Source organism: Chenopodium album, chromosome 24 (assembly GCF_948465745.1).
Source record: "Chenopodium album chromosome 24, dcCheAlbu1.1, whole genome shotgun sequence".
Lineage (NCBI taxonomy): Eukaryota > Viridiplantae > Streptophyta > Magnoliopsida > Caryophyllales > Amaranthaceae > Chenopodium > Chenopodium album.
The window spans coordinates 6,387,693-6,405,365 of NC_137857.1; the positions used below are offsets into that span (position 1 = coordinate 6,387,693).

Consider the following 17,673-nt stretch of genomic DNA (forward strand, 5'->3'; position numbering starts at 1 on the left):
AACTACCATAGAGATTTTGGGGCCTACGATTCCCATGCATTAGGTGTAAATACCAAGTAGTGAAGTCTAAGTACGGTGAGTTATTTAAGGAGTAGCATATGTTTAGTTTGACTTGTATGCTTCTTTGTCTTTTAGAGATTTTCGATTTTTATAAGTCTAATTTAGCGAAAAAAATACTATTTAAGATAGAGATTCTTAAAGGGTGAGACAGAGTCACAAAGGACAATGATGTAAGGGAGATTTGATCCCAAGGTTTAGGTACCACCACTGATCACTCAATAGTCGATAATTTAACCAACTAAGCTAAATGGCATCCAACGTGCAATCTCTGGTATAAAAAAGGGATATTGAGAGAAATGAAAACTCCCAACTTCCCGCCAAACCTTAACACACCATTGAAAACCATGCACTTATATCCTCAATATTATGTACATACATCACCCTAAAACCTTTACCTTTACATAAGAAATGTAAGGTAAGTAGTTAATAGCTAGGATCAGACGACAGCGAAATATGCAAACAAGAGACAAGAATATGCAAATAATTATGTGAAACATGAGAACCGGGAGAAAAAATTCACCAATTCATAGTAAGTTGTTTGATGATGCAATGGGCGTACAAAGCTCCCTAAGAACTCTCTTAAGGCTTCATTTGATTAATGTCGAAAATTAGTCTGCCTTTAGCCTCCAAAGCGTATGCCTTGTGCTCTATGTATACCATCTTCATACCATACCCAACAATGCCCTAAATTTCATCTAAATTGATAAACTTAGGACATGTTAACATTTACTTAATTTCAGTTCAGTTCAGTTCAGCTCCAATCAATTCAGTTCAGCTCCTAGTTTCCTTCTCTTATAAAATATTCATTTCAGCTCAGTTCAACTCCAATCAGTTCAGTTCAGTTCAGTTCAGCTCAATTCAATAAATGTGTACAGGCCCTTAGTTCTTGTTTACTTTACACGAAAAATAAATTACTATGAGTAATTTTTATTTCATGGGAATGAAGTTATTACTTCCCTTCGTTCACATATATGAATTAATGACTTGTTTAAAGTTAGCATTAAAAATTAGAATTCTCAATTCTCATGAATCTTAATTGACTATAAGAGGCTTGATAATTTATCTCGTACTTTTCTATTTTACATGAAATTAAACTTCCTAAATCCATTATAAATTTTATAATTGTATATTCTATAAGCCATCATCCATAGTTGGATAAATAAAGTATAGAGTTAAATAAACAAATAACAATGAAATAAAGTGGTATGATTTGAATCAAATCAATCAATAATCAACTCACAAAGCTCATCCTCATTATATATTAACTTAACTTTTTCATTATCCATTCTTAGCCGACATAGGTTTTAAGCATCGGCAAAACTAAAAAGAAACATTAATATTCATATTGTTTTTCACTTTAATACCATCATTGATCATTGTCATTTTGTGTGACTCTACTCACTCTAGTTGAATAAAACTATCATGAAAAAGGTGCCATAAATTCATATGAAGATAAGATTAATACTCATCCAAACCCCCAAATTAAAACAAGTTGACCAAATGATTCTTGTGTATATGGAATTAGTAACTATGCTATAAATTGGAATAAAAAGTGACTTTAATTTGAGGTACCACTATGAAAACTTGAAAAGTACCAATCTTTGGATTTAGCTAGCTTAGCCACACCAATTTAATTAAATTAACAATTCCGCCTTTATACTTTGAATATACACTCTCGTCTAAAATTAATCGTTACATTTTTCAACTCTTTTTTTAAGATATGATACAGTTCTACAATAACATATTCTATCGTCATCTCAACATCACAATTTTCAGAAGTTCATGTAAGAATATAAGAAATAAAACTATTATTTTAAAACGGTTCCATATATTTGCTATATAACTCATGAATAGAATGAGATGTATATCCACCACACAAATTTGACAATAGATCTTTTTATCATCACGTACTATATATCCACTATAAGTGAAAAAAAGACTTGACATATTATGATGATCATCATGAACCACTCTTTAGTGACAATTGACTAGTTCAATTCCATTATAATCACGTCCAACACTAGAATTGAGCACGAGAAAATTATGATTTAATTCAATTAGATAACCTCTTTTTTGTTGTGCAAGAATGGGTTTAAATCCTCTGTCCCATTTTTCATGTTCTATTTGTGTTCCACTTAATATCATTGGTTGTAATAATTACAAGGTCCCACTTCTCAAATTTTAAAAGGCAAATAAATATTTTAAGAACCAATCATAAATTATGGGACAGATGATTTTCTCCCTGCAAAGAACCACATGATTTAATTTGTGTTATTCCCCAAAAAAAAATTTCTATATTTACCATTAAAAAAAAAAAAAAATTACATTAGTAGTTAGACCAATAAAACCATGTTTTCATGGTTCATATTCATAAATTCCTTTAGGTGGTTGAATTGTTTACCATAATGCCGCAAATAAAGGTGTCAAAAGAGTAGGACCATTGATTTTATGCTAGACCAATAGATTTTATTAGCATAGCTTAGCTTGCTTATTGAATTTGAATTTGGTAAGCAAATTGCTGGCTAATTATTAAATTGGACACGTAATTTAGCTTATTTTGGAATAAACAGATCACCTAAAAAACATAGCTTGTGAAATTAGTGAAGAAATTAAATTAAAGTATCTAAGAGAATATATTTTGTATTATAAAAATTATAATCTACTTATAAATAAAGTAATTGAGTAGCTTATTTATTTGTATAATTTAATTTGTTAAAATACTAATTGACCAACTCACTTTCTAGAGCTTTCTATGATGCTTTATTGAATGTCTTCATGCAGGTTGGTATGTTGTTTGTGTCTTTTCCCATACTTTGTCTCATTTGATTTTGTGGCTTGCACGAAGAGAAGAATAAGTGTACAAATTGATTTTATGTGCATTTAGAAGTTGATTAAGCTCAATTATATGCACTCGAAATAAAAACTTTGGTGCATGATGTTTGATCAAGCTAAAATTGTATGGATATTGTATATACCAAGTTCATTTTATTAGGGTAATAGCAATAGAAGTATAGAACAAACCTCTAACAAAGGTGGTTTGTTCACCTGCCACATCATCATTACATAAACCTCTCCCCTAACAAACCTCTCACCAACAATAGATGAACCTGCCACAACATTTCTTTTCTTAAAAAAAAAAAAAGGAAAAAGCCCCAAAATTTTGCCAACTCACATGATCAAACCGGTTTGTATTTACAAACCTCTAAAATACAAACCTTTACCCACAACAAGAGGTTTGTTGACAAACCTCTAAAAAATTCCAACAAACCTCACACAAACCCCACCATTGCTATTGCCCTTAGATAAACATGTTTGGAGGTTTGAAAGTTCAAAGTGAAAACGCACTTTGGCCCCATCTAATACCTCATGTCCACATATGAGTGTCCCACATTGATAATACGATTTAAAACTAGTTTAGAAGACCCATTCTCATATGATTTTGGAAGATGAAACCTCATTTGATCTTGTAAAGTGAATTCTGCATATTTATGAGCACATACAAAAGGATGGACACCCTTACTTGAATAAAATATAAACGCCAAGCATTAGGAAACGGGTAAACAAAATTAAGTACCCGTATATTTTCAACTTGTCTTTCACTTATATAGAAAATAAAGTATCAGCTTTAGCTTCGACTAGAGGGTTCAAATCTCTGAAGAAGTATTACATATTTACATTGCAAAAACATCTTAGTAAACTAATTGATCCATATTAGGAACATCAAATAAGGTTGCTCCTTTACTCCTTCACTAAAAAAAAAAAAATAAATAAAAATAAAAAAATTAATTAAAGGTTGCTCCTTCACTACATTATTGAGATGGAGCTCCAAGTAGGGCTACAAGACCTGATAACTATATTGGGTTTGGGCTGAGTACAAATGGCAAGTTGTCACGGGCCGGGTTAAGAGAAAACACATTTTAAGCACAAATTTGATGTTGCATAGACTTTATTTTCCTTACATGAATCTCTTCGGATTAGCTTCTATTATGATGGTTAAATTCACCAACTTTGACCCACAAATATAGGGCCGTATAGTAAGAATCTTGGGTGGCACATATCTAATCATGTTTTTAAAAAATTAAAAAGAATAATTACAACATGAAATGAAATAGAAGATAAATTGAACATATACACTTAATAATCCTAGATTCAACTAATTTATTTTTGGAAATTTTGTGAAAAATCACCCACTTTAAACACATTTTTGTGAAAAACCACCCATAATAAAAAATAATGTTTTAAATCTACCCAAACTAAAAAATCAATCAACTATATACTAAAAGACACACCAGCAATGACACGTGTCATTTTCTGGTGTATCCTTAGTATTTAATTTTTTCTAAAAAATAAATTAGAATAATTTATTTAAGGAAATTATTCAAAAAAAGGTTCGTATTTGTCAACCATATAAATTATCAATGATATTTTCCTTTAATTTCCTATACTGACACACAATTAGCACTAGAATAATAAGGAAATAAATGATATTTTTTAAGAGGATGTAATTTTGGTAGAATATTTTGTATGAATATAATCTGAATTAAATATCAATAAACGTTTTACAAATTTTCCATGTATACATTTTTATTTTTATTTTTATTTTTTAGAAATCACTATACTATATGAATGGAGATATTTATCAAAAATATAATCTAGTTATTAAAATGGACTACACTCTTATTGTTTAAATTGTTTCTTTTTTAAAAGTTTGAGATAGTACTATTTTTTCTCTCTTCATTTTAATAACCGAATAGTAATGTATGTAATGAATCAATCCGTCTACATCAACTAATTTCGTATGGACTATTTATATAAAGTAGAAATTAATTATGATTATATTTTTTTTTCTTTTTTTCATAAAACATAATTTAGAGGGATAATTAACCTTATATCTATCTTATAATTTGTACAAGATCATTATTTGCCTCTTTAATTGAGCGTTTTCAATAGCAAATATAAGCAAATTTTAATTTTTATTATATAAATTATTAATTTATTTAAAGAAAATATGGAGTAATTAAAATAACCGTGCATGGCACAGGACCTAACCTAGTAATGTTGCAAAAAGCCACCCACTGACAGAACATGTTGTTGACCATATTTGCCGGCGTTGACCGCTCTCCCTTGGCATTGACCACCCGCCCCATCCCCTTAAAATCCCCTAGAATTCACAGGAAAACGTCCGATCGCCCCTCCCCCTCCCCCTCTAAAACCCCTAAAATTCACTTGAAAACAATGAAAAACCCCACACCACCACCTAAAAATGTGGTCGGAGTGAATTTTGAGGTGGAAGGGGAGTGAATATAAGGGGTTTTCAAGGGGGAATGAATGTTAAGGGTTTTCGAGGGGGAGGGGCGACCAAACTTTTCCAGTGAATTCTAGGGTTTTCTAGGGGTGGGGAGTGTGGTCAATGCCGGGGAGGACGGTCGACAACCTGTTTTCAGCAGTGGGTGACTTTTTGCAACATTTTTTTTAGTTTGGGTGGTGTTTTACAACATTTTTTTTATTGTGGGTGGTTTTTCACAAAAATGTGTTTTTAGTGGGTGGTTTTTGACAAAACTTCCTTTATTTTTTGTTTGGTACTTCTTTCTACGTCTCTTTAGGCGTTGATGTAGCCTGATACAAGTGCATCATCAATAACTTAATACTAAAACAGATATCGAGAGTGACACGTGTCACATCCTAGTGCTGTTTTTTCCCTCCAAAACTTTCCTTCCCTTCCTTTCCCTTTTTTTTTTCATTTTTTTTTTGTAAATATTTGAAACAACTTTCCAAATTTTTAATATAATACATATGACAAATTTCGTTTTTATTTCGAGTTCATAATTCTTCCATATACATTTACCTAAAAAATTATTCCGACTCTTTTTTAATTATCTGATAAACGGAGTAGTATTAGATTTTGCCATCAAAAATTGTAATAATAAAATTGATTCATACTTTTGATATTAAAGAATTACTTAAAAGCTTTTTTACACACCAAAAAAAAAAAATACCGTACATGGGGCCTAAGCTAGTTATTTGCTATAGTCCAAACCAACTTTTTCTCTTCTATCTCCTCAATATCTTCTAACTGTTGTGCTTCTCTTTCTTCTTTAGTTAGAGTTGTCTTGTTGCTACTTGCTACCATCCCCTCTTGGAGTTCATGTATGAGAAAGGTAAGGATATATGGAGAAGTTTAAAAGATGACACATGATGTTGGGCTAGAAATAAATTGTTGACGATTTGAGGTGCTTGTGAATTTGGATTAATTAGTCTAGATCACATCATTTCAAACCAGCTTGAAACTGAGGATTATTAAGAAAATTTGGATTAAAACAGAATTTTAGATTATTTAAATTAGAAATTTGAAAATAAAGGTTTCCCCCCTTATAATACTGATTAATTTGATCAATTATTAATGATATAAGTATTTCTTAAATATAAAAGTCATCCCGATATCACAATAAGAATAAAAGCCATCCTAATCGAACAATACTCTATTCCACATCTGCCTTGAATAAAATTATGCCAACATTCATGCAAAACTAAAAAGATTTATCAAGGGGAGAACCTACTACATGATTGAGTTATCTAGATAAAAAACATTATCTTTATTTGTCTGTTCCATATAAGTTATTACTCAAAAGGTTGTGTAATTTACTAAATTTGGCTCAGCAAATTCATATTGGGTGGTGGATGTTGTAACTTGTAAGCATATACAAGTATAGCTTTTAAAAAATCATACACAAATCCATAAACAAAGTTTCTGTTGGCCCAATGCTCTGTACCCTTACGTAATTGAACTGCGACTCAACATGCCCACGTTATGTAGCCCATAAAGCAATGTTTCAAGTCTTTCAAAATTTTGTTTGAGATTTTGGGCAAGTCTCTAAACCGTGGAGAAACTACGTCCATTGTTTTGAAGTTAAGAAAAAGTATTTGGTGTTGCCGAAAGTTGGACATGTTTTTTTTATCACGTTTATCTATGCATACGTTCAATTACTATAATCTATAATTACAAGTAAAAGTAATAAAAAGTTGATAGTTTGAATTCTTTGAAATTACTTATTTCAATAAGCTAAAATGGAGTTTATATCATGATATCAATGACTAATGTTATTATTATAATATTATCACTTATCATAAAAACCGTCAAAACAATACTTGCTTATCTAAGCAATAGTTTATAAATAAAAAGATTAAAAATATAATATCATTTAATATATGTTGTGGATGATCAATTAGTTTAGTTGGTTAAAGTTTTGAGAGATGGTACTAAAAACCTGAGATAAATTCTCGTCTACATCACTTGTCATTGCGACTCACTTTACACCCAAAAAAAAAAGTTTATGTTAAAAGAAGATTATAAATAAAAATAAATGTTTAAAAAGAGGCAAAGCTAAAAAACACATCATATATGAAATTATTGCATATTAAATTACTTTGCTCATAATCATCACATGATAAGTCATGATAATAAGGTTCCCTCTTGACCAATTTGAAACCAAAAACTCACGCTTTTTGCCAACGAAAAAGGAAAAACTATCTTGCAAGTGAACAAGCAAGATTACATTTGGAGTAATAGTGTAACACAAATTTCTTACTTTTGAATTTACTTTAAAGCCTTTTCTTCATTTTTTTTGGGTCAAATAATACCTTTATTAACACACCCAACAAATTCTTCCCGAAAAAAAATCCCTTTATTGTTTCGCACACAATCAACGACATCACTAAATTAGCTAGAATCTAGTACCTTATTACACAAATTGACGATAGTAACACTTCCTATGTTCATTTTATTCTCTTTGTTGGTTTTTTGCAACTTTTAATAACGTAAAGGATTTTTTTTTTGTTTTTTTTGAAAGGGAAATAGCGTAAAGGAATTTAATTATCTATTTAAAAATTATATATTAAAATTTTACAAATGAAAGTAATTATAGAAAAGAACAAGTATTATTCCCTCCATTTCTTCTATAAATTCCTAGTTATAATATTATTACAGCCTATATATCATTTGACAAAATCTTCTAAAATATTCCCAATATATAAGAATAAACATAAACATAAATATTGTTTGGCATCGTTTTTGGTTTTTAGTTTTTTAGTTTTTTTGAAAACAAAAAGCCAAAAACAGGAAACAAGAAAAAAGCGTTTCCACTTTTCTGTTGTCAGTTTTCAAAATTATAATGATTTTAATAAGTTTAAACAATTTTTTATTCATTATATGACATATATCATATGATTTTGAAAAACAAAAAACCAAAAAACAGAAAACCACAGTAATGCCAAACGAGCCCGTAGAGTTTTGTTTGATTTGTTTTTCTTTTTAATGTAATATTGTAATTACTCCAAGAGTCCAAGTATAATATTAGTATAATTACAAAAATAAAAAAAATAAAAAAGTATGTAACAATATTTGAAAATGGAGGGAGTAATAATTAAAATTACACTTCAGATTAATCACACAACTTTGACTATTAATAACCATTAATATTTATAATATTAGTAGAAATATTAGTAGATATATAAAATTTTAATACAATGAAAATACACATAAAAACTAATATAACACATTTATGTGACAACATTTGCTTTTATATATTGGTTAAAAGGATTTACAAAGTAGCTAAATAGATTAATAAAATAGCGTAAAAATCAAAATGTTTACTACACCGTAATTAATTTGAAACAAAGATGGTAATAAAAATTACTACTTGTATAATATGCTACACTCAAGTGTACGAAGAATAAAAAAATGTGTCATCTTTTGATTCATGATAATTACCTTAGAAGCAATCAAAAAAAGCCACGTGTAAAACCAAAATACACTAACAATCACCAAAAATTAACCAACCATAAACCTTGTTGACGTTTAATTTAAATCATTCATTTATAAACTTTCTCTGTTTTCTATTTAAATGTCAAAAAATCTGCCACCATTTTTCTCATTCTCCCAAAAACAGATACAACAGCTGAGTCTAGTAACTTCAGGAGATAAACACTTCGCCGGAGATTCAATATCCCGGTGACACCTCGCCGGAAAACGTGAATTGCTCCGGCGAATACTCCGATCAGATTCGAAACATCGAGATTAAAAATGAGTCGTAGAGCAGTCAACGGAGGGGAGAAAATCGAACGAGGTAAAACGACCACGACCACGACCACGACAACGATGATGAGGATGATGAGAAGGGAGAAAAGATTGGTGAAGTACGAGGAATTGCCAGAGTATTTGAAAGATAATGAGTATATCTTGGATTATTATCGTTGTGAATGGCCGTTGAAAGATACATTTCTTAGTGTTTTTTGTTGGCATAATGAAACGCTAAATATTTGGACGTTAGTATTTTATTTTATTTTAATTTAATTAATTTCATCATTTTTATTTTTATTTCGTTTTCATTTAATTCAATGATTTTCTTGTGATGATAGTTTGATGGTTAATACCTTAATAGTTATATTTTGATTGTTTGAAACAGGCATTTGGGAGGGTTTTTGATATTTGCGGCAATGGCGGTGGCGAGCTTGACGGAGGGTGCCAAGGGTGGCGGACCTGTTTCTAGTTTTTTCAGGTTTTTTTTTTTTATCTGTAACAAAATTTGTCTTTGTTGTATTCTTGAAGGGAATATGAGTTTAGTAGTATAAATAATGTTATTATAACGTAGCTCTGAGAGTGATGGATACCTTTTAAGTTTTTGAAAATTGTATAAACGATGATAACTGTTGACAATGTTGTTGTATACTTGTACGTAAGAGGTGGGGTGGCCGGGTGGGGTTGGGTTGGGTGGGGTAGGGGGAGGGGGTTTGGGTGGTAACAAAATAAAAGTAGTTCATTAAAAACAATATTAAGTGAGTGTCACTGTACGAGTGATAAAAGATAAAATTAAATAGTTTTGTAACGTAAGTATAAGGTTAAATGTAGCTGTAAAAGTGATGGATAAGAACATATAGAATTGTGTAAGAAATGCAATGTAGCCATGGATAAGAAACAATAATGTTCTGTAAAGATAAGATAAAATGTAGGTAGCCCTGAGAGTGATGGATAAGAAGATAAACAATTACGTAAAAATAGTGTCAATTATAGCTGTAATAGTGATAATTAAGGAAATAAAAATAGTTAGGTAAAAATAGGGAAACAAATTTAGCTAAATATATCAAATTTGATTTTTTGAAGCAACTAAAAGTGTTTGTTTTTTTCCTCAATATGTGATGCAATGCACTTGCTTAACACTTGATCCTTCTTTAATTGGATTGGTAGTTATATTGTCGTTGTATAATTAAATCATATATAGTTGTAAACTAAACTTATATAATTGTATAAAACTATAAGGCTAAAAATCTTATCACACTTTGATTACGAAGTATATGAAACTTACTGTTTTTTTCTAAAAAAGTTTTATTAATGAATTAAGACAACAAAAGGTATGGAATATTTTGTTAACAGAAAACAAGGTAAACACATTTCCAAGGAATTTATTATTATAAACTTTCATGCACTGTCACATTGACTCTTAAAAATTCATGGAAGATAGTGGCGTTTTCTTAATACAAGTACATAATTAGATGCACTTGTGACTTTGTCAGCTAAACTAACGGCCGATTTGTAATTACAAAAACAAAATTACCATTTGTCTCCGGCAATTAGCATGGTCAACCTGAAATGGTGGTGCTCCCACCGCCGCGTACTTGACATAAGGCATACGTGCCCTGCCACGGGCCATAATGGCGCGTGAAATGCACAGCTTCCATATAATCAATGTATGGAGTACATGTATTCTTTTGCTAAAATTATTAAGGGCGTGTTTGACTGTTTGACAGTAGCTTTGATTAACTTTTTTTAGATAGTTGTTTTTTAAAAAAAGAAAAATTCAAGTAAAATATACCATGATCAAAACAAGAAAAAAGAAGAAAAGATTAGATATCATTGTTTCATTATCATCATGAATCAATCATAATATATCTCATGTAAGGTAAAGTGATATATGATAAAGAATCTAGTCTCTCGAAATGCATTGGTCTAATTTAATTTATAAATCTTTGGTCTAATACTCTAATATAATGTCTTTGTCCAACTAATAAAACTTTGACCATAATTTTACACAAATGCATAAGAGTATAAGACAATGCAATGCATAATTAAGTAAAATTTTGTTAGATTTATCTTAATGTGTGAAATTACTATGTAGTTAATTTTCATTTTTTTTTTATATATAATTTTTTTAAAAAAAAGGGTGGAATCTAAGTATTTGTTTTTGGACTCAGGACTACTTTTATCGCGACACCATTAATGACCAAGTTGACGATGGATGCGAACAATGGCTCAAATAATGTGAGTCCGGTGAGTTTTGCTTATTTTGTTTACTTTTTGTTACGATAATTAGCAAACCAAGCTTGATTTATTCCTCCACCATCATAAGATATTTATACAAGAATTGCCTTGAGCCACAAGGACTAAAGTCTATCTAACTTAGGAAGTTTATCATACTTACCTAAGATAATACTAACAATATAGCAATTATTTATCTTTGCCAATTAATAAGATATTACTAAGATATTATATTATCTTTTCCTAATACCCCCCCTCAAGTTGGAGCACTTGGGTCAAAGATGCCCAACTTGCTAAGTAGGTAATCAAATTGTTGTTTTCCTAGTGCCTTAGTAAATAAATCGGCCAATTGCTCGTTTGTACGCACATGATGAGGAACAATCAAACCTTCTTGAATTGCATCCCGAACAAAATGACAATCCACTTCGATATGTTTTGTGCGTTCATGAAATACGGGGTTTTGAGCAATATGTATAGCCGCTTGACTATCACAATATATTGGTATAGCACGAGGATGTTGCACACCCAAACTCAAAAGTAGACCCCGTAGCCACTTCAGTTCCATAGTGATGGCGCACATAGACCGATACTCCGATTCACCTGATGAGGTTGCCACCGTAGGCTGCTTCTTACACTTCCACGCAATAGGTGAATGACCCAAAAAAACAAGCCAACCCGAGACTGAACGACGCGTTAAAGGACACGCTGCCCAGTCCGCATCACACCACCCTTCGAGCGTGAGGTTGCTGTCCGCACTCAGCAATATCCCTTGTCCCGGTGTACTCTTCAAGTAACGCACAACCCGGATCGCAGCATCCCAATGAGCTTGTTGAGGAGCTTGCATAAATTGAGAAAGGACATGAACGGAATATGTTAAATCAGGCCTCGTCACTGCCAAATACACTAGACGACCAACCAAGCGTCTATAAGGCTCCGGATCTTCGAGGATAGGGCCATTTGCTCGGCCTAATTGATGATTTTGCTCCATAGGGGTTGCTGCCGGTTTTGACCCTAAGAGTCCTGTCTCCGAGACGATGTCAAGTGCATATTTGCGTTGACATAAGAACAAGCCGAAACTACTTCTTGCTACCTCAATGCCAAGAAAATATTTTAGCACACCCAAGTCCTTCATATGGAAGCAAGAACTTAAGTAATTTTTGAACAATTTCAAAGCTGTAGAATTGTTCCCTGCAACAATAAGATCATCCACATAAACAAGAACATTGAGGTGAACAGATCCATTTGTGTAAGTGAAGAGAGAATAATCCGAGTAAGACTGCATAAAACCATATTTTTTTAATGCCGCAGTCAATTTGGCAAACCAACATCTAGGAGCTTGCTTGAGGCCATATAGAGACTTTCGAAGACGACAAACAAGGCCCGGTTCATCGGTAGAAAAACCCGGAGGAAGCTTCATGTAAACTTCTTCATCTAAATCACCATGTAGGAACGCATTGTGAACATCCATTTGATGGAGCTCCCAATTTTTGGAGGCGGCAATGGCGAGAAATGCACGAACTGTGGTCATCTTAACAACCGGGGCAAAAGTTTCATCATAGTCAATGCCTTCGGTTTGGTGGTTACCAAAAACAACCAATCTTGCTTTCAATCTTTCAATGCTTCCATCAGAGTTATATTTAATTTTGTACAACCATTGACTCCCAAGAGCCTTCTTTCCGGGAGGAAGCTTCTCTAGTGTCCATGTGCCATTGGCTTCTAGAGCACTCATTTCCTCTTTCATGGCCATCTTCCAACCATGATCTTGCATTGCCTCTTTGAATGATCGAGGCTCCTTCCCTCCTGTAATAGCTGCAACAAAATTTCGGTGTTTTGCAGAAAACTTATCACAACTAACATAATGTGCTATAGGATACGGCATACCTGAGGGAGGAGTAGCAATTGGATTAAGTGAAGCTTCGGATGGACTATTTCGCGCCACATGAGTATGAGTTACAAAATCACGGTATTTGGTGTTGGCATATTTAGGACGATGACCACGCCCCATTAACTCGGGGGCCGTGGTGTCCTCACGCTGATCAGCCCCTGCTGCTGCCGAGGTGGGGGAGGCAGCCGTGGCAGGGCTGTGGTGTTGCGCAGCCACCTGCTGCGGTGAGGGAGGGGTGGCTGGGTCCGTAGGCTGCTGCCTAGGCTGCCCCTCCTCACTGTCGAATATGGGTGGGATATTGTCACAATTTTCCCCCATATTTATTGTAGCTTGTATGCCATCCGTAGTAGTATCAATGTTGGTGCTTTCGGCATCCAAATAAGGGTAAACGTCCTCAAAAAAACGCACATCACGTGACACAAAAAATTCCTTTTTATCTAAATCAAATAAATACCATCCCTTCTTCCCAAAGGGATACCCAACAAAAACACACTTCCTACTACGGCTTGCAAATTTATTCCCTTTCGCCTTTTGATTATGAGCAAAACACAAGGAGCCAAACACACGCAATTCACTAAATAGAGGTGGGGTTCCAAACAACAATTCATAAGGTGTTTTATTGTCTAAAAGCACAGAAGGTGTACGATTAATAATATGAGCTGCCGCAAGAGCACACTCTCCCCAAAAATATATTGGTAACCCCCCCTGAAATCTAAGAGCACGAGCAACATTGAGAATGTGTTGGTGTTTTCTCTCTACCCTCCCGTTTTGTTGAGGAGTGCCTACACATGAGGTTTGGAATATAATACCCTGGGCAAGGAAATAATTTTTCATGCAAAAAAATTCGGTACCATTATCACTCCGGACAATTTTTATTTTCTGAGAAAATTGTCTATCAACCATGGCAATAAATGACATAAACATCTTAAACACCTCAGTTTTATCAAGTAGCAAATATATCCAAACGGCACGAGAAAAATCATCTACCAAGGTTAAAAAATAATGTGCACCACACGAGGAGGGTTCATCATAGGGTCCCCATAAATCACAATGTACTACTTCAAAAATACGAGAAGCTTTATTATCACTTAAAGGAAATTTGTCTCTAGTGTGCTTAGAACGATGACACACTTCACAATCTTTATTTAAATGACCACTAGAATTGCTTAAAAAAGGAAGTAGCTTTACAACTTTTTCGGAAGGGTGGCCCAACCGCTTATGCCAAAGTTTTAGGGTATCTTCAACTGAAATAGCCGCAATCGATTCCTCCTCCCGAAGATAGTATAGTCCATCCTTAAGATCACCCGTTCCAATCACCTCCCTCGTGCGTTGGTCCTGTATAGTACATGTTAGAGAGTTAGTTGTGACTTCACAATTATTAGTAGAGCATAATTGTGAAACCGAAATTAAGTTACAATTTAATTTAGGAACATAAAGCACATTGAAAAGAGTAATTTTTTCCGTTATTTTCACAATTCCTTCTTTCATGGCTACTACGTTTTGACCATCTGGTAAGCCAACATTGCATGAAGGAACATCGTGCACATCCAACAAACAAGATAGATCACCGGTGACATGATGAGAACACCCAGTGTCGATAATCCACTTACCGTTCACTCGATGAGATGGTGTTGAATTATTACCCATGACTGCCATGACAGCCTGCCACTGCTCGGCAGTGAGGTTCGGGAAAGGAGCAGCAGCACGATATGGTGGAGGTGGTGGGGTGTCCCCCATTGTTTAAGGTATGATTGAAAAAAAAAAAAATTTTTAGTTAACCCGCTCCGATACCATGTTACGATAATTAGCAAACCAAGCTTGATTTATTCCTCCACCATCATAAGATATTTATACAAGAATTGCCTTGAGCCACAAGGACTAAAGTCTATCTAACTTAGGAAGTTTATCATACTTACCTAAGATAATACTAACAATATAGCAATTATTTATCTTTGCCAATTAATAAGATATTACTAAGATATTATATTATCTTTTCCTAATACTTTTTTATATCAATGGTTCATTTTAAGTTTTAGGGTCGAGGTGGTTCATGATAAGGCCTTGTAAATCGAATTTTAACTAAATCGTGCAAATGAACCGAATAATTAAGATCGAATGACATCAGTTCGACTCAATAACTCCATCAAGCTTATAAAAAGAGAGACACCAATGTCAATGTTCTTTGTAGTCTTACTCTCCTTAATTTGATTTTGGCACGTACTCCTATGAGTGAACACAGAAACTTTAATTCTGTTAAATTTAGAAACAATATGAAATGGGCCTGGGCAACCCGAAGAAGGAGGAGGAGAGTTTGGTCCACAAACAAGGTTTAGGAGCTTCCATAATAAAACCAATTGACAATAGTAGGAGGTACTCCTCTACCTTATAAAGTGAAACCTTCTATCCTCTTTCTCCAATGTGGGACACTCATAAGTGGGCTACAATGGGATTCAACAAATTCCACGATAGGTGTGTCAAAATCAATTCATGAAGTGACAAAATTTTAATTTCCGATTTTCTGAGATAAGCCTCCTAGATCCTTCTATTTTATCACAACCAGTCATCCACCATGTGACCGGGTGGAGATAATGACCCACGAATGATACAAATAGTGCAAAAAAAAAAAAAATGTGGGCTTTGATTTTGACGACTTCTTTTTGTATTTGTCCCTCATGTGTGTTACTGAAGCTTTTGTTGTTAAAATAATTTAGACAGCCTGTTTTCTAAACTATAATTGTGTGTTCGTTTGTGTCCTTTCTAATTATATACATTAATATATATACAACCTGAATAACTGAATTTAATTTCGTGGGATGGTACTACTACATTATTATAATTATAGAAATGTAGTTATGCATATCAAGTTATCAACTAATTATAAATAAAATTCTACAAATGTACTGGTACCTTTAACTTATCAACGGTTGTATTTGGAAAGAGAAGTTTATACTATTGTATATTATTGTCATTTTCACTAGAAAAATTATGTGTCAACATGAACGAGAAAAAATAAAAGTCTAGTATTGTTGAAGTCTTCCAAGATTGTGACTTGTGGTTGTGAAAGTTAAATTGACAATTGATTGCATGACGATCACTATCGTTATTTGTTAATTCAAAAGATGGATATAGGTCGATTTAGACATTGTAATTCATACAAGATACGTGGTGTTATAAATTTTTATTTATAAAAATAAGTGTCGTTTTAAGGTTATGCACATTGGCCGAGCATTGTGTTTTGGCTTCATCATAGGCACTAACACAAATATGTAGTCTGAAATATGACCATGCCCCGTTACTTTGGATTAAAACATTTATATATTTGGTTAATTCTTGAATTAAAATCGCGGTATAATGCTTATTTCTCCTGCAGGGTGAACATTATAGACACTTCTCAGAGTCCTCACTGCTGGACACTAGCACAGAAGGAGCTGAACTCGTACCGGTGTGGCCTTGGTTTCTGTTTCTAGCAGGTGCAATGTGTTGCTTGGTTTTCAGCTCAGTCTCTCATCTCTTTGCCTGCCATTCAAACCACTTGAGCCGCTTCTTCTGGCGCCTAGACTACGCAGGAATCTCAATCATGATAGTCTGCTCTTACTATGCTCCTGTGTACTACTCATTCTATTGCCATCCTTTGTCTAGTCTTCTCTATCTCACTTCAATCACCATTCTCGGTGTTCTTGCAATCATCACCCTTCTCACTCCCGCCCTTTCCTCTCCTCATTTTCGTGTTTTTAGAGTCTCCCTTTTCCTTGGCATGGGCTTCACAGGGTTAATCCCTGCTGTTCATGCAGCTGCACTGTTTTGGGATCACCCACAGGTGTTAGTAGCCCTCGGGTATGAGATTCTTATGGGTATCTTATATGCAGTCGGAGTTTGGTTTTATGTCAGTCGCGTTCCTGAACGTTGGAAACCAGGCTTCTTTGATCTTGCAGGTCACAGTCATCAGATCTTTCATGTGTTTGTTGTTGGCGGGGCTCTCACTCACAGTGCAGCCATTATGGTTATTCTGCACTGGCGACAGGGCATGCCTACCTGTTTCTAGTTTCAGACAACTGATAACAGCAGCCGAAAATTCAGTTGGATCATAATCAGAAATCCGCAGCAAAAGGAAATGTATCAATTGTTACTAAAGTTTGTATATTTAATGTGGAGAAGGAAATGTCAGAAGAAGCGCACTTCATTACTTCATAAGTAACTGGTATATATTGATAAAACAGGCTTATGCTTCTCAGAAACCATATCATATTGCCTAATTGTTTGATTGATGTCGTCTTGAAGAGATGATGATGGATGCATTTGTTTCAAGAAACATCAATTAGCTGTAGGTTGCAACTCTTGGGCTTCGTTTTTTTGGTGTATGCATAATGTAATATATTGAGCTCAATTTGAGTTTCATATGTATGTGAATGCAGAAAGCGCT

General features: G+C 33.5%; 1 protein-coding gene across 2 annotated transcripts; it reads left to right on the plus strand.

The window, feature by feature from the left end:
• The first annotated feature begins 8,924 nt into the window (after positions 1 to 8,924).
• On the plus strand, positions 8,925 to 17,673 carry LOC145612121 (heptahelical transmembrane protein 3-like). 2 transcript variants are annotated; one of them, XM_081667490.1, is made up of 4 exons: positions 8,925 to 9,381; positions 9,522 to 9,614; positions 11,305 to 11,380; positions 16,624 to 17,673. In XM_081667490.1, the coding sequence occupies exons 1-4, from the start codon at positions 9,140 to 9,142 to the stop codon at positions 17,293 to 17,295; spliced, it is 1,083 nt and encodes a 360-aa protein (XP_081523616.1). In that variant the 5' UTR covers positions 8,925 to 9,139; the 3' UTR covers positions 17,296 to 17,673. The 2 variants fall into 2 exon arrangements, with proteins under 2 accessions (XP_081523616.1, XP_081523617.1); XM_081667491.1 differs by having other exon boundaries at positions 11,305 to 11,371.

Excerpts from the sequence above, each read along its gene's own strand:
- LOC145612121 (XM_081667490.1), top strand. The coding sequence starts at position 9,140 with ATGAGTCGTAGAGCAGTCAACGGAGGGGAGAAAATCGAACGAGGTAAA. Across the intron at positions 9,615-11,304 it reads CCTGTTTCTAGTTTTTTCAG|GACTACTTTTATCGCGACAC; the intron begins GTTTTTTTTTTT and ends TTTTGGACTCAG. Across the intron at positions 11,381-16,623 it reads GCTCAAATAATGTGAGTCCG|GGTGAACATTATAGACACTT; the intron begins GTGAGTTTTGCT and ends TTTCTCCTGCAG.